This window comes from Fringilla coelebs (assembly GCF_963513975.1).
Source record: "Fringilla coelebs genome assembly, chromosome: 12".
Lineage (NCBI taxonomy): Eukaryota > Metazoa > Chordata > Aves > Passeriformes > Fringillidae > Fringilla > Fringilla coelebs.
The window spans coordinates 21,363,285-21,386,995 of NC_140038.1; the positions used below are offsets into that span (position 1 = coordinate 21,363,285).

Below are 23,711 nucleotides of genomic sequence, written 5' to 3' on the forward strand. Positions count from 1 at the left end.
TGCCTTTGGAATTGTCCTGGAGTTGTTTGAAAGAAATTAAATTAATTGGAGGAAAAAATAAATTTAAAAAAAAATTTAACTGAAAAAATTAATCCTGGAGAATTCCAGTCCTGGGCTGTATCCTGGTTGCATTCCCTGGAAACAAGGAGATAATTTTTTTTTCCCCCTAAATATTTATCCCCAGTATTCATCTGTCATCCTGGAGATTTTGAAACATGGGGGAAAATTCCCGGATTTGGGGCCTGCGAGGTGACACAGCCACAGGTGGCAGGGATGTTCCTAAATTCCTTTATTCCATATTAGAATTCCCCAAATTCCCCCAGATTTCTTTGGACTCTATGCCATTGAGAGCGGGAGTTCCTTGGTGGAGAGAGCAGGAGTTGGGATTAAATTCTCCAGGATTTTTTCCCTTTGGGGCCTGGATTTTGGGGTTATTTGGACACACCGATGTCCTAAATTATTCCGAGTGCCACTTCCAGCTGGGCCTGGAAAACGGAGCTGCCAGCCCTGCTGGTGTCACTGTCCTTAATAAAAACGGGGTAAAAAAAAAAAAATCTCCTTTTCCACGCGGGTGGATCCTGCTGGATGCTGCAGCAGCCTGGAATACCCAGAAATATCAAAATATCCATGGATTCTTTAATTTCCATGGAACATCCTTCCCCCTGGATCGCTGGAAACGGCCGAGGCCTGGGATGGGATGTGATGGGCTTTCAGCTCCTTCCCAGCTCAGCGTTCCAGGATTTCCTGGCGCTGTCGGGATGGCAGGGAGCCGGGCCATGTCGCGATAGCGGGGAATCCTCGCCGACACCGCGCGTTTGTCGCGAGCCCTCCCAGTATGGCCGCACCGGGCCGGCCGCGCATCCTGGGGCGGAACCGCGGCTCGCAAAGGGTTAAAGCTGAACCGGGGCTGGACCGGGGTTCCCAAAGGGTTAAAGCGGAGGCGGCACCGGGGCTGATGAGGGGTTAAAGCGGTGGCCGCGGAGCGACACCGGGGCTCCGAAGGGTTAAATGGGAACCGGGTCCAGACCCGAAGCGGGGCCCCGAAGGGTTAAATGGGAACCGGGTCCGGACCCGAGCCGGGGCTCCGAAGGGTTAAATGGGAACCGGGTCCGGACCCGAGCCGGGGCTCCGAAGGGTTAAATGGGAACCGGGTCCGGACCCGAGCCGGAGCTCCGAAGGGTTAAATGGGAACCGGGTCCGGACCCGAGCCGGGGCTCCGAAGGGTTACCGGGCCCCGCGGGGGTGGCACCGGGGCTCCGAAGGGTTAAGGCGGCTCGGGCCCCCCCGCCGGCCGGGCCGGCCGCTCCCCCCGGGGGCGGTGCGGGGCTGACATCACGGCCCCGCCGCGCCGAGCACCGGCCGAGCTGCGGGCAGCGCTCGGCAGCGGGCACACCCCACCCTCCTCCTCCTCCTCCTCCTCCTCGCTTCTCCTCCTCGCTTCTCCTCCTCCTCCTCCTCCGGCTGCTCCTCCGGCGCTCCTCGCTCCGCCGGCCGCGCCAGCCGCATGCCCGTCCCGAGGTAAGGAGCTGCCCTCCGCCCCCCGCTGCCCGCAAGGTGCCGGGCCCGGCCGCCGCAGCCTCCCCGCCCGGCCGAGCCGCCGCCTCTGCCCTCCGATCCCCGGGCTTCGATCGCGGCCGAGCCCCTCCCGCGGCCGCGGCCGCTCCGGCCCCGCAGCTCTGCTGCAGTTTTAACCCTTGGAGGGGGCGGCGGTGCGGGGCGAGCACCCCCGGCGGGCCCGAGCGGGGCAGGGACCCCGCACCGCACCGCGCAGCGTCCGAACCGAGCATCCTCCCCCAAAACCGAGCATCCCCCGCCAACCGCGCATCCACCGCACCGCGCATCCCCCCCAAACCGCGCATCCCCCCTAAACCGCGCATCCCCCACATCGAGCATCCCCCGGACCGTGCATCCCCCAAACTGCGCATCCCCCGAGCCGCGCATCCCCCGGACCGAACATCATCCGAACCGAGCATCCCCCCCCAAATCTCGCATCCCCCCCAGACCGCCCATCCCCCAAGCCGCACATTCCCCCCCCCCCGGCCCGCGGTCGAGCCCTCCCGGGGGTCGCGCATCCCCCGGACCCCTCCCTACGCCGCTGCTTCCCGGACCTCTACAGGTGGCTGGAAGGGCGTGGAAAACCTCGGGAATGGCTCCGGGAGCTCGGGGGAGGGGGCGGGGGAGCCCAAATCCGTCCTGGAGCAGCTCCCGGATTCCTGCGGGGAAGGTTTTGCTTCCTGGGGGTTGGTCCCGTCTCTTCCCATCCCTGATCCCTGGGAACCGACCCCGCTCTCCCATCCCTGGTCCCGTTGTCCCATCCCGTGGCCGAGGTTGTGGCCCCGGAGCCATCCCGAGCCCCTGGATCCTGCTGGATTTGGGATTAGGGGGCAAAGGGGCCGATTCCAGAGGAGCCGTGCGGTTTGGGATCAGGGAGCTCCAAACCTGGGCCAGTTCCACACTGTGGGATCCCTGGGATTTGGGATCAGGGAGCTCCAAGCCTGTCCCAGCCCGAGGGTGTGGCGCAGCCGTGACTCTGGGAGGTCACCAGACATTCCAGGGAATCAGCCTTGGGAAAGGTCATGGGGTGGGAAGGGTCTGGAATGACCTCAGCGGGCTCTGGGAATAGGATTGATGGTCCCATAAAAGCCCTGGGCTGTGACACAGACTGGGAAAGGCTGGAATATTGGGAATGACACTGGGCTGGTGCATTGGGAATGGGAGGCAGCGGGACTGGAGCTGATCCCTCTCCAAATCCTGGACTGGGATGTGGGAATGTCCAAATAACCCCAGTGAGAACAGGGAGAATCCCTCCTTCCCTTTTTTTTAATTTTAATTAGGAAAAAACTTGTGGGATGTCGCCAGCACTGCCTTTGGGGTTGGGTGTTCCCAGGTGCCATTCCCAATCCATGCCAGAATCCCTGGAAAAGTGTGTTCCCAGCAATTCCAGAGAGGGATTGATGAGCAGGCCGGAATTTGGGATATAAATCCATAACTGGGGTCAAAGACCCCCAGATTCCCGGATATCCAGGGGTGCAGTTGGAAGCCAGGCTGGGAATTTGGAGCACTCATTCCCAGGGTTTTTTTGGGATGGGAATGGATTTATCCCAGAAAAAGGCCCCAGGGATAGCACCTGCAGCAGGATGGGGAATTTTCTGTTGATTTTCAGGGAATGGATGAGAAAATGGAAAAGTTTTCTGTCTTCTGTCCCAAAACTCCCCCTGTTCCATCCAAGCTTTCCCTATGGATTTTGTCTCCTGCAACGTGGATAGATGAAATCCTAAGAAATTCCAGAAGCAGCTTCCTCACCTGGCCCTGCACCGATTCCAGGGCTTTTCCAGGCAAAACTGGGACACAGATCGGGGGAATGTCAGTCCCTGGACATTCCCTGGATGTGGAGAGGGAAGAGGGGAGTGGGACAAGGAGCTGTGAGAGGCTTTTCCGGGGTGGATTTGGCTCTCTGGAATCAGCATGGATCCAGGAAAAGCTCTGGTGATCCAAAGCTGCAGGGAACAGTGGGATTTGGGGATGGGAATTGTTCCCACAGAAAGGCAGGAAAAGGGGGAGCCCCAGGGAATGTCTGGATCTGCATCCTGCCCCAGCTGCCGGCCTTATCCGGGACAGGAATTTGGGATTCTCCTGCTGCAACTCCTCCCACGCCGGGGCTGCTTCCCAGCGGAGCTGGAAACCTTGGATAAGCTTTTCCAAAGTTTGTAAATATTCCTGAGCAATTCGTCCTGGGAGGAAAATCCAGCTAAAAATCGGGAGCAGGGCCCTAAAGCCAGCACCAAGAGCTTTTCCTGGGATTTGGAGGGCTGGGAAAAGGCTCGGAGGGGGCTGGAATGTTTCCTGGATCCATCCCTGTCCCGAGCCACCCCCTCCCTTCTCACGGGAAGGAGCAGCCGGAGCTGCAGCTCCTGGGGGAGTTTGGGACCAGGGAATTAAAAATAGGATGGAGATGGACCCATGGGAATGCTGGGAGAGCCCACGCCTGGCTCTGGGAGCTGCCCAAATCCCCTGGAATCGTGGCAGGGATACCATGGAATGGCCACTCCAGCTTTTTTTCCCAGCTTCCAGTAGATCTGTAGGAATCTGGGATAATTATTCCGTGCTGTGGATTGGTCTCTGTGCCTTGGCAAGGGAAAGGCATCCCAAATTTTGGGAATTGTTATCCCTCAGCCTGGATAACTCTCCCAGGAAGCTGAGGGGAGCAGGATTTGAGGGTGAAGGAATGTGAGTCAGGATGGGAACAGAAAGGGCCATGAAAATGGGAATCCTTGGGAATAGCCTGGTGGGAATACCAGGTGGGAATTCTGGTCAGGGAGGGGCCGGAGAATTTAACCTTGGATCAGGAGCTCCCAGCTCCCACCCATTCCAGAGGCTGCTCCCAAATCCCAAATTAACAAATTACTAGGATCTGGGGGTGTGGTTATTTTGGGAAGTGGGATTTGACACTGTTGGAATTTTTCCCGAAAAACACCGTTGAAAGGAGGATGGTCCTGGGATGATCCCATGGCAAAATCACGGAGCTGGGATCCTAAGGAACGGGAACATCCAAAGGAATGGGAACATCTGAAGGAAATGGAGCAAAATCCAGATTCCAGAGAGGAAATCCCAACTATTCCCTGTCAGGATTAAATAAATGGTGCCCTACAGAAGTTCTCCTTGGCTGGGAGGTTGGAAGGCTGGGATATTCCCGGTGGGAATTCTCGGTGTCCTCTGCCGCCTTGGAAGGGCAGATGCCGTGGCTGGAGCAAATGCTGATCCATGGAAAAGCTGATACCGGATCAATCCGGGGGAGCTCGATGGAGTGGCCGGGCTGTGTTAGCCGGGAATTGGGATTTGGAGAACACGGATTGGTTTCCCGGGAATACGGGATGAAGGCTTCTCCGTGGGGTTGCTAAAAATGGATTTGATGGAGCAGCCTGTCCTTGAGAGTTCCAAATATTCCAAAGGGGCTCCAGGAGAGCTGGACAGGGATTTGGGATAAGGGATGGAGGGACAGGACACAGGGAGTGGATCCCACTGTCAGGGGCAGGCAGGGATGGATGGGAAATTGGGAAGGAATTTCTGGCTTGGAGGGGATGGGGTGGAATTCCCAGAAAAGCTGTGGCTGCCCTTGGATCCCTGGAAGTGTCCAAGGCCAGGGCTTGGAGTATCCTAGGACAGTGACAGAGAATCCATGGAATGTGGAAGTGGGACATTTCCTGCCTCATTATTCCTTTTCCTTTTCCTTTTCCTTTTCCTTTTCCTTTTCCTTTTCCTTTTCCTTTTCCTTTTCCTTTTCCTTTTCCTTTTCCTTTTCCTTTTCCTTTTCCTTTTCCTTTTCCTTTTCCTTTTCCTTTTCCTTTTCCCTCATTCCCAAATTCTCCATAAAACCTGGGAAAAGCCCAGGTGGGGTCACCAATCTTTGGGATCACTGTGGGTTGGGACACAGGAATAAGGAGCCGTTGAAATCCGGAAAAGGAAAATCCCTGTTCCGAGACAAATTCCCCTCATCCAAGGCAACTCCAGCCCTCGGCTTTTTAATGAGTTTTAATTGGGATTCCGTGCAATTAATTGGGATTCCGTGCAATTAATTGGGATTCAAAGGAATTAATTGGGGTCGTTAGCGGGGCCTGGCGGCATCGCCAGCATCCGTAACTCACACCCCGGGCTCCTTCCCAACCCCCTTCCCGCTCTTTTCCATGGAATTTTATCAAACCATGAATAGTTCCATTCATCCCGGATTCCTATCTCCCGAGTCATTCCCTAAATCTGGCAGCTGGGGGGGAAAAAACATCTCCGGATGGAGGGAGGCAGCTGCTCCGGTGCCCCCCAAATCCACGGATTCCGGCGCTCCCGGAGCCGAGCCAAGGCCGCTCCCAGAAATCCCGCGCTCCTTTGTTCGTGGCAGAGCCGCTGGCAAAGGCTCCAGCCATGGATCCCCGGCTGGAATGGGGCTGGGAAAAGCTCTGGGAGCAGAAAGGCCACGCCAGGGAAAGGCTGGAGCGGTCAAGGTGTTGTTGGAGAGCAGAAAAATTGGGATAAATCGGGATAAATTGGGATAAATAAACTGGGACCTGAGCCCAGATTGGGGTCTGGCTGTGGGAGATCTGGTTTGATGGGAAATGTGGGAATGCTGGGAATGGTGGCAGCCACATCCCTGTATCCACAGCTTTTCCAACCATATCTTTTCCAAGCTCATCTAAAATCCAAGGATGCGTGTCCATCCTCCCTATGGATCCAGAATTCTCATGGATGAGCCCCCCGGCTCAGTCCCGCTCATTCCAACAGGAAAAGTGACTTTTCCCCCTCTCTGACTTCCCTAAAACCCCCTCAAGTTAGGAAAAATCCTGGAATAATTTTTCCCCTCAAGGAAACGGAATTCCACAGAGCTCAGGCCCATCCTGGTGGAATTCTGAATGGGATTTTTCCCCTCTGGAAGTAGTGGTTTCTCACAGCAACTCCTGCTGTGCAAATCCCAACAAATTATGCAAAATAATGAGGGGAAAAATGATGGAAAAATTTTGGGAAATTTATGGGAAAATTATGGAAATATCCTCCTGCACCAGAAGCTTGGGAAGAGCCACGCTCCAGCAAAATTCCCTGTTGTTCATCCTGGGAAGCTGCTGGGATGTTTGGGATTGGGGTGGTGCCCGGAGCAGAGATTGTTTGGATTTGGGAATGACCTGAAAGGCTGAGCCGCATTTCAGGAATGTCCAAGGAAAGCTTGGGTGGGGCTTGGAGCAATCTGGGATAGGGCAAGTGTCCCTGCCTGTGGAATGGGATGGGGTTTAAGGTCCATTCCCACCAATTCCAGAATTCCAGGATTCCGTGATTTCCAGGGATGCTGCTTGGCAAAGCCTGACCCATGGCGATGCCGGATCCCTGTGGGGATCCCAACCCTTGGAATGCCACCGGGGACTGGAATTAATCCCAAAATCATCCAGATCGTTATCCCTGTTCCCCAGTTTTGGCGACGCCGCGGTTCGAGATCGATCCCGGTTGGAACTTGGGATCCAAAGTGTTTCCTTCTTTTCCAGACTCCTGGGGCAGCCCTGATTCCCTGAGCTCCACGTCCATCCGGGCGATCCAGAGGCGCCCGAGCAGCCCGGGGCCGAGCAGGGCAGGTGAGGGTCCTGAGGGACATGGAGAGGGATGGGAACATTCCCGGGATTCGGCGGGAATCTCCCATCCCATCCCATCCCATCCCATCCCATCCCATCCCATCCCATCCCATCCCAAATTTCTCTGCTGGAAGCTGGCAGTGGGCTTCTACGGCTTTTTATCCCTAGGATTGAGAACTTGACCCGTTATCCCAAAAAATCTCTGCAGATCAAATCCGTGGAATGCTCGGTCTTTGTGGGAATGAGGATGAAGGAAATTAATTAAGGAAATGATGCGGAATGGATGGAAAAATTGGCCAGGGATGAGGATTCCGTGCAAGCTCATCCAGAGGGATCCCTGCTCCCGGTGGGATCATCCCAGCCTCTGGAAAAGAGAGTCTTGGGTGGAGAGCAGGGAACCTCGATTCCCAAAAAATCCAAGGAAAACTAGGAAAAAGCGGGATTTGAGGCAAATCCCAGGGCAGGGGAGGGACATCGCGGCCGCTGCTCCGCTGGCTCCCAGAATAACGAGGAAAACAAGGAAAACAAGGGAAAAGGGAAAACAAGGCTCCCTTGCCTTTCTCCGGAGGGTTCCGCTCATGCCGGGAGCCGGAGCACAAGGAAAGGCTTGTCCAGGATTCCCCAGGGTTGGGAAGGGGGGTCGGTGCCACCCCGTGACCTTCAGCCCTCCTCCAGCGCTTCCCGGGAAACGGGAATGTGCAGCCTGGAATATCGACTGGATTCCTGCTTGTTTTCCTTCCTCTTTTATTGGTGGGTTTGGCCGTTCCTTGATTTCTGCTGGAAAAGTTTGGGGGGAGCTTCCCAAAAAAACCTTTGGGGGTTTTGGGTTTGGAGCCACCCCGGGGTGCTCATTCCCGGGAATGTTTGGAATTTTTTATGTGGAAAGGGAGAGCTGTCAGAGCTGCTTCCCAGAGCTTTGGAAAAATCCCAAGAAAAAGAAATTTCCCAGGATAAATAAGTTTCCCCGTCCCGTGCAAAGCTGGGGCTTGGAAAGGGATTTTTTCCAGGCTATCCCAATGTTTCTGCTCCTGATGGATTTTTTTCCAGCAGTTTTTTGATCCTTTCCTACCTGGCACCTCCCTAAGGAGCTTTTTCCCTGTGGGGTCCCTTTTCCCTGACAATTCCATCCCTTTAATTCCCACTTTCAAGTGTCTTTCCCCCCCTTTTCCCATTAAAAAGCTGACTTTGGGAAAGGTTGGATTGATGTGATCTTCCCACTGGAGCCTTTTCTTGGGAGAGATCCAAACTGCTGGATCCTGGCTGGAAAATCCTGTTGGATCCAACGATTTTCAACGGGATGCGAAATAATTCTGATGGCTCATGAATCCCTGGCTCATTCCAACGGGAAAAGCGACTTTTCCCCCTCTCCAACTTCCCAAAAAGTCAGGGAAAAGCCTGGGATATTTTTTCCTCCTCAAGAAAATGGAATTCCAAGGAGCTGGAGGAGGGAAAATTCCCGGGGGTGGTGCCCCAGGGCAGCTCCGGGGGCTGGGAATGTTTTGTTCTCCATCCGGAGCTTGCTGAGGTGGGAAGGACTCGGAAAACAGAGTGGGAGGACAACTGGGCTTGCTTCCGGAATTTTTGCCGGAGGAGGAATTTTGGGATTGTTCTCGGCACGTGGTTCCAGGGAAAGTTTGGTTTTCCTCCTCCGGAAGTTTTCCCAGATGGAAAATGATCCAAACGCGGCTCCCTGAGGGTGCCAGGGATGGTTTTTGCACCTTTCCAAGAATTCCATGAGACCCATGGAAACTTGGGAAGCAGCTCCAGGATCCAGGAGGGATGAGGATTCCTGGGAATAGCTCAGCTCCATCCAGACTCACTTGGAGCTTTTTCCCAGCGCTTGGGAAGAGGAGAGGCCATTCCCAGGATTTCTAGGATTTCCCCGAAATCCTTGAGAAGTTGGACTCCAGGGAAATCCCTGGCTGGAAAAACCTCAGCTGGGAGATTCCCAGCCAGAATTGTCCCACCTCACCCATTCCATGGATTCTGTCGCTATCCCAGGCTGCTCCAAGCCCCATCCAACCTCACCTTGAACATTCCAAGGATCCAGGGGCAGCCCTGGCTTCTCTGGGAATTCCAGCTCAGCCCCTCCCCACTTTCCTAGGGAAGAATTCCTTCCCGAATCCCATAATCCCACTTTTTTGAAGTATAAATCCATGATTTTTATGGAATTCCTTCGTCCTCTGGAAGGACTTTGGCAGCCACGTGGAATTCTCCAAAAGCGGGAGGAGGAAACGGGATTGGAACCACCAAAAATTCCCTGCTGGGGGTCGGATCCCGGCCCTCCGGAGCAGCAGGAAGGGCTGGGAGGTTTTCCCTGGAATTCCTGGGAAATGAATGGAATTTTTTCCTTTCCCTCTCTGCACAGAGCTCCATGAGGGACCTGCACAAGTCTGAGGTGCTGGGGAGCAAGCGCGGCCTGGTGAGTGTCCTGAGCTGGGAATTCCCACCTGGCTGCGACAGAATCCATGGAAAACCCATCCCGAGCCAGCCCAGAGCCCCCCAGGGGCCGGCTCCGCTCCGGAGATCCCTCGGAACACAGGGAATCCATGGCATTCCCACCCCACATCCCACATTTCTTTGGGGTTTCCCTCTTGGGATGCAGCATCGATCCCGTGGAGAGGTGGGATTGGGAATTCCAAACCCACGGCGAGGTCAGATCAGGAATTCCGGCCCCGCAGTGAGGCTGGATCGGCAATTCCAGCCCCATGGCCAGGAATTCCAGCCAGCTCCTGCTCCTGAGTTTTTCCCTCCCAGTGGGAAAAATTCCTGGATTGGGATGGGGAGGTGGCTTTGGAGGGGCTCTCCCAGCATGTTTTGCGGTTTTCCAGCCTGGATTTCAATCCCCAAAAATTCTAGGATATCAACCCCCAAAATGTCTCCTGGCTCCAGCTGGGCAGGATCTGGGATCACCCCAAATCTGTTCCCAAACAGATCAAATCCTTTGGGATTTAATCCCTGAGGCTCCCAAATCCCTTGGTCCTGATGCTCCCAGGTGCAGATTCCGTGGGGAATCCACCAGAAATTTGGGATCACGGGTCTATCCCAGGACCCCCCCCAGGAATGTGGCACAGCAACGAGTCCAAAGGAGATTTTTCCCTAAAAAATTCCAAATTTTAACTTTTTTCCCCCCATTTTCTGCAGAAAGGAATTGAGGGATGTCCATGGGGTGGGATTGGCAGCTCCAGCTCCTTCCCAGTTATTCCAGATCTTTGATTTTCCTCTGGAAAAGCGGCTCCTGTTTGTGCCCAGCCTTAACGAGCCATTGATGCTGGAAATGTCAAACTCCAGCATTCCTGACCTTTCCCATGGAAAAAACTTCCAGGGATGCGCTGGATCCAGAGGGAGGGAGAGAAAACAACCCCACACCCCAGGCTGGGATCGGCTTGGATTTGGGATTTCTACGAAATCCCCAAATTCCTACAAAACTCAGCCTTGATTTTAGCCAGACTTTTTGTCCCAGCTTCTGTGCCAGGAGAGAGGCAGGAAAACCAGGAGTAATGGGATGTGGGAAAGGCTCCTGAATCCCCTTCCTGAAAACCCCGGAGTTTTTTGCGTTGGATTTCCTTTTTCTGATGATTTTTCCAAGCAAACCCCTCCTTTTTTTCCCCCGCTACTCAACCAAATCCATTGGAAGCACGAGGGAAGATCTCTTTATTCCCATTAAAAATCCTCAGGACATGGGAAGTGCCATGGTGACAACACAAAAGGGCAAGGGCACAATTCCAAGGAAAAAAAAGGCTGAAAGGGAGGAATTTTTCCTCCCAAAAATTCCAGGTGAAGGCAGGAATTAATTTCTCCGTGAGCTGCCACGCTCGGGGCGGATTACCGGGAGCTATTTTTAGGATATCCAGGTTTTTTCGGGATTAGGGCCGAGGCTCTGCCTGTTGTTGTGGCCACAGCTCCTTTCCCGATTTTTCCCTCGCTCCCGCTGTTTCCAAGACTCCCGAGGGATGAAAGGATCCTTTGAAAAGCCAAACACATGGAGACAAGAGCTGCTCCTGCTGCCGCTCTGGGAAAGGCCGGGGCTGCCAGGAGAGCGGGAAAACGTCCAAGCACGGCTGGGGGGTTGTTCCTGGGTTCTTTTCCCAGTTTTCCAGGCATTGCTATTCCCAGGGAATGAGGGCAGAACCAACAGAATTTTACTGCTGTGATCTTTTCCCCGTTTTCCAGGCACTGCTATTCCCAGGGAATGAGGGCAGAGCTGGGGATTTACTCCTGGGTCCTTTTCCATCAGGATCAGCTGATGGACGCTTCGGTTCCATCCGGAGCTTCCAGGATCAGCTCATGGATCCTAGGGATCCCTGCTGGATTCTGGGCTGCTCCATGCAGGAAAACCTGCGGAAAACGCGGAGTATTCCCAACGCTCCCTCCGTCCCCCTCCCGCTCCAATTCCCGCTCTCCCGCCATCCATTTCCAAGCCATCACATTCCAAGCAGGAATTCCTTTGTCATGTGCACCCAGGCGTGTCCTGGATGAGCATTCCCGCTCCAAAGGGGAGCAGCTGGAATTCTGTGGCTTTCTGAGCCTTTGGGAGCCCTTCCAGCAATGGTGCTGTAGGTTTTTCGGGAATGTTCGTGTGGGAATGGGTCCATCCTGATGCTTCCATGTCCATGGTAAAAACAGGGGAGCAACCAGGAATGGTTTTTTTGGAATGTTTTTTTTGGGGGGGGAATGCTGAGCTTTCTTTTTGAGCCTTTTGGGAGCCATTCCAGCACCGCAAGAAGGCTTTTGATTTTTTGGGAATTCTCTTGTTGGAATGGGCCCATCCTGATTCTTCCATGTCCATGGTAAAAACAGGGGAGCAACCAGGAATGCTGTTTTGGGAATGGTTGTTTTGGGAATGCTGAGCTTCCTTTTTGAGCCTGTTAGGAACTATTTCTCCTCCAGGGGATGCTTTCAATTTTTCGGGAATGCTCATGTTGGAATGGCTCCATCCCAATGCTTCCATGTCCATGGTAAAAACAGGGGGGCAGCCAGGAACGTGGTGTTTTTTTGGGAATGCCGATCCCCGCGTTTCCCCGCAGATGTCATGGCGGCCGCAGTACCGCAGCTCCAAGTTCCGGAATGTTTACGGGAAGGCGGCGAGCCGGGAGCACTGCTTCGACGGAATTCCCATCACCAAGAACGTCCACGACAACCATTTCTGCGCCGTCAACGCGCGCTTCCTGGCCATCGTCACCGAGAGCGCCGGCGGCGGCTCCTTCCTCGTCATCCCGCTGGAGCAGGTGAGATTCCCGACGGGAATTCCCAAAAAAGTGTCCAGATCTCCTTTTCCTGGGGTTTTCTCCTCATCCTGCTGGAGCAGGTGAGATTCCCGACAGGAATTCCCAAAAAAGTGTCCAGATCTCCTTTTCCTGGGGTTTTCTCCTCATCCCGTTAGAGCAGGTGAGATTCCTGACGGGAATTCCCAAAAAAGTGTCCAAATGTCCTTTTCCTGCGGTTTCCTTGTCACCCTGCTGGAGCAGGTGAGATTCCCCACGGGAATTTCCAAAAAAGTGTCCAAATCTCCTTTTCTTGGGGTTTCCTCGTCATCTTGCTGGAGCAGGTGAGAATCCCAATGGGAATTCGCGCATGGAGCCATCCCAAGGTGTCCAAATCTTTTCCTGGATGGGATTCCCAAAGTGTCCCAATTCCTACTGCGTTTCCTGGGGTTTCCTCATCATCCTGCTGGAGCAGGTGAGATTCCCGACGGGAATTCCCCAAAAAGTGTTCAAATGTCCTTTTCCTGTGGTTTCCTCATCATCCTGCTGGAGCAGGTGAGATTCCCCATGGGAATTCCCACATGGAGACATCCCAAGGTGTCCAAATCTTTTCCTGGATGGGATTCCCAAAGTGTCCCAATTCCTACTGCTTTTCTTGGGGTTTCCTCGTGCCTCCTGGGAATGGGATTCCCAGTTGGAGCCATCCCAAAATATCCAAACCCCTGCTGCTTTTCCTGGGGTTTCACGTGGAGTTGGTAAATTGGGGTTTTTTTAAAGAAGAATTCAAACATCCCATCAAACCACTTTTGGAATCTCTCCGGGAGATTTTCTGGCATTTTGGACGCTGGGAATGTCTCCAGCCTGTCCCGGCCCAGTTCCAGGTGCCACTTGGATCCCGGGATTCCAAGGCATCAGCTCCTTGCAATCTCATCCCACTGCTCCTTCCCTTTCTTTGGGTTTTCCAGGGAATGGCTGTAGGCATGCCAGGGATTTAAGTTGGGATTTTTGGGAAAAATTCCTCATCCAGAGGGTGGTTGGGCACTAGAACAGCTCATTTCCATGGGAAAAGCAGGAATTTTGAGAGGGATTTATCCCTCTCATCCCTGATCCAGGCAGGATCTTCCCCCTCCTCCCTTTTCCATCTCCAGCTAAGATTCTCCCCCACCTTTTCCCAGGAATTCCCCTGGGATCTGCCCGTCTGAAGTTGAAATTCCCATCAATCCAGCGGCTGCTCCAGCTGATCCCATGGGATCCGCAGCTCCCAAGAAATGTGGCAGCAGCGACCTTGAGCCTGGAATTTACCTTGAATAGGGAAAGGGGAGTGTTTTGACGGGAAGAGAATCCGTTAAAATGAGATCAAAGGAATTTTTCCAAGGAGGGAAAAATGGCACAATTCCCTGGGAAGTTGTTGCTTCCCTATCCCTGGAATGTTCAAGGCCGGGTTGGAGCAACCTGGGATATTGGAATGGGATAAAAACCCTTCCCATGCAACCCATTCCTGGATTCTGGGATTCTTGGATTGCTCCCAAAATTCGGGCACTCACCCGGGCTATTCCCGTATTCCGAGTGGGAACCCACATCCCATCCCTGGGCACCTGCAGCTCTGGGATGCTCCCAGCCTCATTCCCAGGAGGAATTTTGCCATGGCTGAGCTGCATTCCCAAATTCCCAGATCCCAAATTCCAGCTGGGAAGGGCGGCTGGGAGAAGGAGGAGCTCTCCCTGGTTTTCTTTCCCTCCATCCCATCATTCCTTCGCCCCTGTCCCTGCGCAACGTTCCCGCCTCTCCCGAATTCCTCGTTCATTCTGGAGGCAGCTCCAGATGGAAGGAATTCTAATCAGGATTTAATTGCAGAGCACAGCTTGAGCTTCATTAATATTCCCAGCAAAAAAAAATGGGAGCTTTGTCTGAGCACCCGGAGCGCTCCAGCTCCGGCCTCATCCCCGCTCCTTCCTCACAGATCCCAGCTGGAATCACCATCCACACCCCCTCGATCCCGAATCCTGAGGAACAACCCCACATTCCCAGCAAATCCCATTTTTTTCCTGGCAAAATCCCAGTGGGATAAAAGCAGGCATGGCGTTCCAAAGGGATCCTTTGAAATCCTGGGATATCCAGCCGGTCAATCCCGCCTGGAGTGGCCCTGGATGCTGGAGGAGTTAATAAATTCCCAATTTTTTTTTTTTTTATCCGGAGTCTGATTAGCTCATTAAGGAGAAACTAATTTTCCTTGGAAATCAGCGGCTCCCTAATTATTTGTGATCCATAATTAGAAGCTAATGAAGGTAACCCGGATACCGCGGAGCCGCTCCGTGGATTTGCTGCCTTATTTTTGGATCTTTTCCCTGGATTTTGCCCTCAGCAAAGCTCCCAGAATCTGGGCCGGGCCATCTGCTCCTCCCAAATCCACATCCCGGGGTTTTCATGGAGCGATCCAAGGGATGTGTGGGTTGGGAAGAGCGAGCTTTGCTCCTCCTTCCTCCCAGATTCCGGAGCCTCGGGATTGGGAATGAGCCTGTCCCCAGCAGCAGGATAAAAATATCCCAAGGGAGTGGGCGAAGGATCAGGAAGAGCAGGATTGGCTCCATAGGAACAGGAGAATCCCAGAATCCTGGAATGGTTTGGCTTGGAAAGGGCCTTAAAGCTCATCCCATTCCATGGGCAGGACAGGGCTGGATTTGGGATGGGAAGAAGGCTGCATTTGGGATAGGAGAGAGGCTGGATTTGGGATGGGACAGGGACAACTCCTGCTATTCCAGGATGCTCCAAGCCCTCTCCAACCTGGCCTTGAGGATTTGATCCTGGAGACCCCTTGGAAAATAGTCCTTTCTTTTGAGTAAGGGAACAAAATCCTTGGATTTTGGAGCAATTCCATCAGGAAGCAGCTCAGTGCCATTACATTCCATCCTTCTGGAGCTCATCCTGTTCTCCTGGAGCCAGGCTGGGAGAGCTGGGAATGTTCCCTGGGAGAAGGGAAGGATGCAGGGCTAAAGGATCTCCAGGAAAGCTGGAGAGGGATTTGAGATAAGGATTTTGTTGGGATCCCCATGGATCCCTTTGCAGGGAATCACTTCCATGGAAACAGAGGGATTTTTGTTCCTGCCAGGAATGAGGAGTTGTTTTCCAGAGGCAGCCAGTGTTCTCTCCCGCCGGGAGTGGCAGCGGGAAGGGGCAGCCTCTGTTTATCCGGAGGAAGCTGAAACCCAAACTCCTGCTCCCGTCACTGCCGGGATTGTGGGAATGGCTGGATTTGGGATGGGGGAAAGGCTGGAATTGGGATAGGATGGAGTAAGGAATTCCCAAACCTCCCTGAGCTCCCTGCCGTGTTTCCTTGGGATTTTCCATCCGGGAATGGGATCCAGAGGTGCTGCCGGATGGATGCTGCATCCATCCCTGAGGTTTTCGTTGTGGGATTGAAGGATGGAGTGGAAAGAAGGGATTTTTCCACGTTTGTGGGGCTTTCCATGGAATATGAGGGTTCAGAAGTGCTCCTGGTTTGCGTTTTCCAAGGGAAAAGCAGGTTTGGGGAATTTCGGATATTGAAATAATTTATCCAAGATTTCCTTCTGGATGGATTTCTGGGAAAAGTGGAATTCAGCCGTTGCCAGGGTGGAGCTGTGCTGCTCCAAGGATGGGAATTGTGGATTTTTCCCACCCCTTGGATTTGGTGCTGATGGATCCAACAGAAAATTCATCCTGGATTTCTGGGGTGAATCAGGGAGCGAAATTCCATCCCTCCCATCCCAGGGATGGCTCTGAGTCCACTGGAATTCCTGGGATTCTCTACACAGATCCTCTGGAGATTCCATGATCCCATCCTCTGATTCTGGAATCCAGAGGGTTTCCATCACTCTCCCTGCTGCTATTCTGGCCATTCCCAGGGAAAGAATTCCCTCTCCATTCCCCAGTCCCCAAAATTCACAATTGCTCCAAATAATTTTCCCTTTTCCCAGCATAACCCAAAGGATTTTCCCTTTCCTAAGCACTTCAGCAAAGGGAGGGGCGGGAGCTGCCGTGAGATTTCCTCCTTCCAGCCTTTTCTGTGGAAAACCTCGGAGCTGCCGGAGCCAGGAGAGCTCCAGGCTGTCCCTGCGGGGCCGGAATCTGGGTCACTGAGCTTCCCTCAGCCAGGGATCAGGGATCCAGGGATTAGGATTCACCTTGGATTAACTCTGGCTGCCGGCAAGGTCCCACTGAAAAACGGGATAAAAGCAGCTGGAATCCTGGATTTTTTAGGGATTTTTCCCTTTTATTGCCTTTATTTTTCCTTTGCCTTCTCCTGGTGCCCTGGAATGGCACATTCCTTGTCCTTTGCCCACTGTGTGCAACCAATTTGAATCAAAATTCCAGATTTCTTGGGAAGAAACAATCCCTAATAACCAAACTCATCATTGTCCTCTTAAAATCCTGATGAATTTTGGGAAAATCCATCAAATCTTCATGGAAAAGGCATTCACTCAGCTGATTCCTCAGAATAAAAGAGGCGGAATTTGAATTTGTGCTGTTAAAAATCCCATCCACCTGGAATTCTGCAGTTTCTGTGGGAATTTCTGCTGCGGCCGGGGTGTGAGTAAAGTCCTGGCAATGCAAATCAGAAATTTGGGAAAAGCAGGATAAGCTGATTCTTTGGATAAACAATGGGGGCTGGAATGTTTCATATAACAAAGATAAAACTGGGAATTGCATCCCAGGAATTCACTGGGAGGCAGAACTAAGGAATCACTGACATTCCTACGTTTCCTTTTCCTTCTCTGTCTCATCTTTGGGAATTTTCCTTCCCAAATTCCTCCCTACAGCTCGAGGGAGGAAGTGAATCCCAAGAAACCTTGGGAGCGACAGCTCTGGAGCTGTTCCTGGCCTTGATCCGACTTCCCGGAGCTGCTGAGGGCAGAATTCCCAGCACGTTCCTTTGTTCCAAATAAATGGAGCCGGGAGCTCGGCACGGGAAAAGTCGGGAAGGAAAATCCATGAAATATTCAGCGGCTGTGCCGAGCTGACCCAGTTATTCCTCACGCTCCGAGCGCGGCTCCGGCACGGAGCCAGAACGGAGCAGGGAAGGACACCGGGGTGGCATCCGGACACGGAGCTTCCTTGGGAATGGAAGAGGTCCCCATCCCGGTGGGAATCTCCCCAGGGTAAAAGCTTTGGAAATTCCACATGGAAAGATTCCATCCTCTGGGACTGGGGATTGGCAGGAGTTGTGTGACCCCAGGATCTGGGGTTTGTTCCATGGAGGAGAAGCTTGGAAAATGGTGATTCCGGAGTTTGGGAAGGAAATCCAAAATTTGTGAGGGAAATTCCTTATGCTCCAACTTCAGGCCGGGTTGGAGAAGCTTGGAGCAACCTGGGATAGGGAAAGGAATCCTGGGCCATGGCAGGGATTGGGAATGGATCTCCTGGAAGAGCTTCCCACCCTAACTGTTCTGGGATTCACACGGGATCCAATGGCTGAGGGACTTTGGAGCCTCTGGAATCTCTTCCAGTCCTTTTGCCCATGGATTTGGATCCTGAAAGGAGAAGTTTGGATATTGGGAAAATTCCCTCTCAGAAGGTGTTTTCCAGCCCTGTCCCCATTCCCAGAGGGATTGAAAATCCCTGTGGATGCAGCCCTTGGGGACAGGGATCAGTGCTGGGAATGGTTGGACTCCACAACCTTGGAGTGCTTTTCCAACCCCAATATTCCGTGATTCCATGAATTCCCACTGAGCTCCCAGCTGTCCTTTCCCTGCTCCATGGAGTCTGGAGAAACCCCTTCCAATCCATGGATCAGCTGGGAATACTGGGAGTATTGGATAAACCCAATCCCTGGCTTGGCCCATCCCAGGCTGAGCCGGATCTCCCTTCTCCAACAATTTCCTGTCCCTGGAAACACCAATTTCTCCCGAAATTTGATGTTTTTCCCGATGTTTTCCTTGCTTTTCCACTCCAGACTGGCCGGATCGAGCCGAACTATCCCAAAGTTTGTGGTCACCAGGGAAACGTGCTGGACATCAAGTGGAACCCCTTCATTGAGAACATCATCGCCTCCTGCTCCGAGGACACCTCGGTGAGCCGGAATTCTGGGATGCAATTCCCAGATCCATCCATCCTCCCCATCCCATTGAGTCCCTAGTTTGATATTTCCATGGGATCTGTTTTGGGAATGCTGAGGGACAGGAGATCAAAGCCAATCCCAAATTGTGCCCATCCTGGCTCCTGGGCCAGAATTCCCTCCTGTTCTTTATTTTCTGGACACAAATCCGGAGGATCCAGAGGGTAATTCCCATGAGGAGCGGCTGAGGGAGCTGGGAATGCTCAGCCTGGAGAAAAATGGGATCTGGAGGGAATTCCAGGCTCTCCACAAGTCCCTGACAGGAGGGGGCAGCTGGGGGAGGTCCCAGGGAAGGTTCAGGTTGGAAATCTCCATGGAGACAATGGAAAAGAGGAACTAAATCCTTGGAAAATCCCTGGTGGTTTTTAGAGCAACTAACCTAGAAAATCTGGGAGTCTTTATCCCAAAGGATCCCAAAACGTGGAGTCTGTAGTGCCAGGTTTGGGGTCTCGGGACAAGGAAGGGCTGGGATTCTGGGAATTCAGGAGGAGGATTCCAGCGTCCTGCCTAGATAACACCATCTACCCTGGCTGGATTTTTCCCAAGAGATCCCAAGGATTTCTTGTTTATCCTTGAGGGACAATCAGCAGCAGGGCTGATCCTGGAATTCCTGAAAGCTTTGTTTTTGGGAAGGAGCTTTCAAGGCCAGGAGTTGGGATGATCCAAACCCCATTCCAGGTGAGGATCCACCCTGGCTGGATTTTTCCCAAGGGATCCCAAGGATCCGTTGTTTATCCTTGAGGGACAATCAGCAGCAGGGCTGATCCTGGAATTCCTGGGCCAGGCAGGAATTCGAGGGTGGGAGTTGGGACGCTCCAAACCCCATTCCAGGTGCGGATCTGGGAGATTCCGGAGGGAGGGCTGAAGCGGAACATGACGGAAGCAGTGCTGGAGCTGTACGGACACAGCCGCCGCGTCGGGCTGGTGGAGTGGCACCCGACCACCAACAACATCCTCTTCAGCGCCGGCTACGACTACAAGGTCAGGCTTCCTGGGAGCGCCGCTCCAGAGGGCTTTCCCGGATTTTGGCACCGCTGGGAGTCACCGGTGGATGGCCAGAGTGGGATCAGGGAATACTGGAATGGTTCCAATGGGTTGGAAGGAGCTTAAAGCTCGTCTCGTTCCGTGCTTTCCATAGGCCAGGAAGGAGCGGTTTCCATAGGCCAGGGAGACATTCCAGGGACCAGGGAGATATTCCGTAGAGCAGGGAGACATTCCACGGATCAGGAGCAGCTGCCGTGACCAGAGGGACATTCCATGGACCGGGAACAGCTTCCAAAAACCAGGAACAGCTTCCACAGATCAAGAGCAGCTTCCGTAGATGAGGAACAGCTTCCATGACCAGGGGGACATTCCGTAGTCCAGGAACAGCTTCCACAGATCAGGGAGAGCTTCCATAGGCCAGGGAGACATTCCGTGGATCAAGGAGACATTCCATGGATCAGGAACAGCTTCCATAGACCAGCACCCGCTTCCACAGGTCAGGGAGAGCTTCCACAGGTCAGGGAGAGCTTCCATATACCGGGGAGACATTCCATGAATCAGGGAGACATTCCATAGACCAGGAACAGCTTCCATAGGCCAGGGAGACATTCCACGGAGCAGGAGCAGACATCCCACCATCCCGGGCTGCTCCAAAGGCTCTTCCCGCAGGTGCTGATCTGGAACCTGGACATCGGCGAGCCGGTGAAGATGATCGACTGCCACACGGACGTGATCCTCTGCATGTCCTTCAACACCGACGGCAGCCTCCTGGCCACCACCTGCAAGGACAAGAAGCTGCGCGTGGTGGAGCCGCGCTCCGGGAGGGTCCTGCAGGTGGGGCGGGCGCTCGGAACGGGATTTTAGGGAAGAGCCCCGTGGAATGTCGGAAAGTGCCCATCGAGGGCCGTAGGTGCTCCCAGCGGGTGGAATTCCATGTGGTGGAATCCGGCTGCCGGCCTGGTTGTGGAGATGGTGGGAAGGGCTTGGCCTCATCCCAGGAGGAGGAGTTGGAGGCTTTGATTCCGTTGTTAATTAAGGATTTATGGAAAACGGTGGGGGTAAAAGGGAAGGTGCGGGAAGTTTGGAGGAGGATGGTGGATTCTCCCTGATCCTCAGGAAAATGGGAATTTTGGCTTGCCCTGGGGCAGGTGCAGAAGGACAGAGCTGTAATTTCCCCAGGATGAGGCTGGGGGAGCAAGGAAAGGGCTTTCCCGAGATGAGAGCTGGTTCCAAGGGGACTTCCAGAGCTCATTCCTGTCTTGCAGGAGGCCAGCTGCAAGAACCACCGCGTCAACCGCGTGGTTTTCCTGGGAAGCACCAAACGGCTTCTGACCACGGGAGTGTCCCGCTGGAACACCCGGCAGATCGCCCTCTGGGACCAGGTGGGTGCCGGGATCCCCCTCTGTCCCTGCTGGAATTCCTGCTCCATCCCTGCCAGGATCCTGCTCTGTTCCTACTGGAATTCCTGCTCCATCCCTGCTGGAATTCCTGCTCCAATCCCACCAGGATCCCTCTCCATCCCTGCCCAGATCCCTGCTCCGTCCCTGCCTGCTGGGATCCCACTCAGCACCGCCATCAGGACACGGCTAACACCGGGATTTTCCTGTTTTCCAGGAAGATTTATCCATGCCTTTGATCGAGGAGGAGATCGATGGGCTCTCGGGGCTCCTCTTCCCGTTCTACGACGCTGACACTCACATGCTGTACCTGGCTGGGAAGGTAGGGATGCAGGGAGCATCCGGATGTGCCATTCCCAGAAAAATCTCCCAGCATTGCCCAAGGGATTGGGGCCAGAATTTGGATCCTGGAATGGTTTGTATGGAAAGGGAGCTTCAAACTCATCCAGTTCCATGGATGTCCTTGCCATGGGACACATTCGATCATCCCAGGCTGTTCCAAGTCCCGTCCAAGGCAGGATATTCCAGGGATCCAGAGGCAGCCACAGCTTCTCTGGGAATTCCAGCCCAGCCCCTCCCCACCCTCCCAGGGAACGATTCCTCCCCAATATCCCATCAATTCCTGCCTTCTAAACGCTCCTAATCCTGTTTTTTTCCACCTTCTCATTTCCAAATCCATTCCCATCCCTCTTCCCTGCTGCTCCAGGGCGACGGCAACATCCGGTACTACGAGATCGGCTCGGAAAAGCCCTACCTGAGTTATCTCATGGAATTCCGCTCGCCAGCTCCGCAGAAAGGACTGGGTAAGGCTGGAGGTGCTGCTGCTCCGCTTCCCAGAGCACGGAAAAGGTGGATGGGGAAGGTGCTGAATGGAATGGCACAAGGAAAAGGGTTTGGATTGGGTTTGGGTTGTGTTTGGGTTGGATTGGATTGGTTTGGAATGGGTTTGGATTGGGTTTAGATTGGAATAGGTTTGGGTTGGGTTTGGATTGGGTTTGGGTTTTGTTTGGGATTGGGATTTTCCGTGCTGGAATTGTGTGGATGGGTGATCCCGGTGCCTCTCTGGCTTGGGATTTTCCATGGCGGGAATTTCAGAGATGCCTGATCCCAGTGCTCTCCGCAGGGGTGATGCCAAAGCACGGCCTGGATGTCTCTGCCTGCGAAGTTTTCCGTTTCTACAAACTCATCACCCTCAAGGGGCTCATTGAGCCCATCTCCATGATCGTCCCGAGGCGGGTGAGTCCTGGAATGTGGGAATGAGCAGGATCCAGAAAGTCTGGGTGGCTCTGGAGCCATGGACATGCCCCACTTTGGCCAGTCCCATGTGTGACTCTGTTCCCACCATCTCCGGACATCTCCATCCTTACTCATCCCATGGAATTTCAACCACAATTTAACAGGAATGTTTTTAGGGAATGTCTCTCCAAAGGTGTGGTCTCACTTGAGTTTTGGGAATTTTGGGAAAAATATCTCTTGGATTGGGGTTTTCTGGGAAGCAAATCCATCTGCTGGCCAGGGCTAGGTGGAGGACATGATCCCAGGTTCTCTGCTCCAGCCAGCAATTCCTGAATTTCCTCCCTGTGCCCAGAGTTTCCCAACTATCAGGGTGTTTATTCCTTCTGTGTGGGAGGGAATTATTCCTCAATTCCCAGGGAGTGGATTCCCAGATCCCATTGCTCTTCTCTTCCCGTTTTCCCAGTCGGAGACATACCAGGAGGACATTTATCCCATGACTCCGGGGACGGAGCCGGCCCTGACCCCTGACGAGTGGCTCAGTGGGGTCAACAGAGGTAAAACCACCGGGGAGGTATCCCAAAAATATCCAGGATGTGGGAAAAGACCACCACATCCTGCTGATCCGCCAGCTCTCCCACAGATCCCATCCTGGTGTCGCTGAAGGAGGGATACAAGAGGAATTCCAAGATCGTCTTCAAGGCGCCGGTGAGGGAGAAGAAAAGCGTGGTGGTCAACGGGATCGACCTCCTGGAGAACGTCCCGCCCCGCACAGAGAACGAGGTGGGGCAGCCCTGGAGTGGGAATGGGAGTGGGAGTGGGATCTGGGCCTTCCAGAGATCCAAGGGCAGCCACAGCTTCTCTGGGAATTCCTTCCCAAAATCCCGTCCAAATCTCCCATCCTTCAGTTCAAATCCATCCCTTGTCCCCAAAATCAGCCAAGTTATGGCCCGTTGCCAGCATGGATCTGGCAAAATCCTGATCCCACCAGCTCCATCCCTTCATCTCCATCCTTGTTTTCCAGCTGCTCCGGATGTTCTTCCGGCAGCAGGATGAGATCCGGCGGCTGAAGGACGAGCTCTCGCAGAAGGACATTCGGATCCGGCAGCTGCAGCTGGAATTAAAGAACTTCCGGAACAGCCCCAAGAACAATTGACTGCAGGGACGTTTTCTAAAGAAATTCCTTTGTTTCTACTCCTGAATTCCTTGGATCCACTCACCCAGAACACAATTCCGGAGTCCGCGGCCGCCGAGAGCCTGGAATCACGTCCTGTGTGTCTTGTCCGGCACTAATCCTGCTCTAACCTGATTCCTGGGAAAGCCTGGAGGCTCCCAGTAAGTCGGAGCCATGTCCTGTCCGTTGGGATGAGCCAGCCCGGAGCATATTCCCGGGAAAGCGCGACGCTTCCTTGCTATTAATTTTTTTTCCTATGCAAAACTGTGACAGTGGGAGTGGAACTGGAAAAGGGGCGGGAAGTGGGAAGGGCTTGATCGTCAAAGGGGGTTTCCGTGTGGGAATCCGGGATCCTTCCCGTGCTGGGAAACTGGGATCATTCCCATGGGAGCAGGACAGGATCCTTGCTGTGGTGGGAAACTGGGATCATTCCCATGATTGTAACTTGGGATCCTTCCTGTAGTGGGAACCTGGGATTCTTCCTGCAGCTGGAGCCTGGGGTCTGTCCCAGGTTTCTTTCCCATG

The 23,711-nt window shown here is 53.7% G+C and overlaps 1 protein-coding gene across 1 annotated transcript; it reads left to right on the forward strand.

Moving 5' to 3' along the window:
* Nucleotides 1-1,470: 1,470 nt before the first annotated feature.
* CORO2B (coronin 2B) lies at nucleotides 1,471-23,450 on the forward strand. Its single transcript, XM_084213938.1, has 13 exons — nucleotides 1,471-1,518; nucleotides 7,020-7,106; nucleotides 12,131-12,331; nucleotides 18,237-18,353; nucleotides 19,230-19,379; nucleotides 20,052-20,216; nucleotides 20,648-20,764; nucleotides 20,997-21,101; nucleotides 21,486-21,582; nucleotides 21,903-22,015; nucleotides 22,479-22,569; nucleotides 22,656-22,795; nucleotides 23,037-23,450. Exons 3-13 carry the CDS (start codon nucleotides 12,131-12,133, stop codon nucleotides 23,166-23,168), a joined length of 1,428 nt encoding a protein of 475 aa, XP_084070064.1. The 5' UTR covers nucleotides 1,471-1,518; nucleotides 7,020-7,106; the 3' UTR covers nucleotides 23,169-23,450.
* The last annotated feature ends 261 nt before the right edge of the window (nucleotides 23,451-23,711 follow it).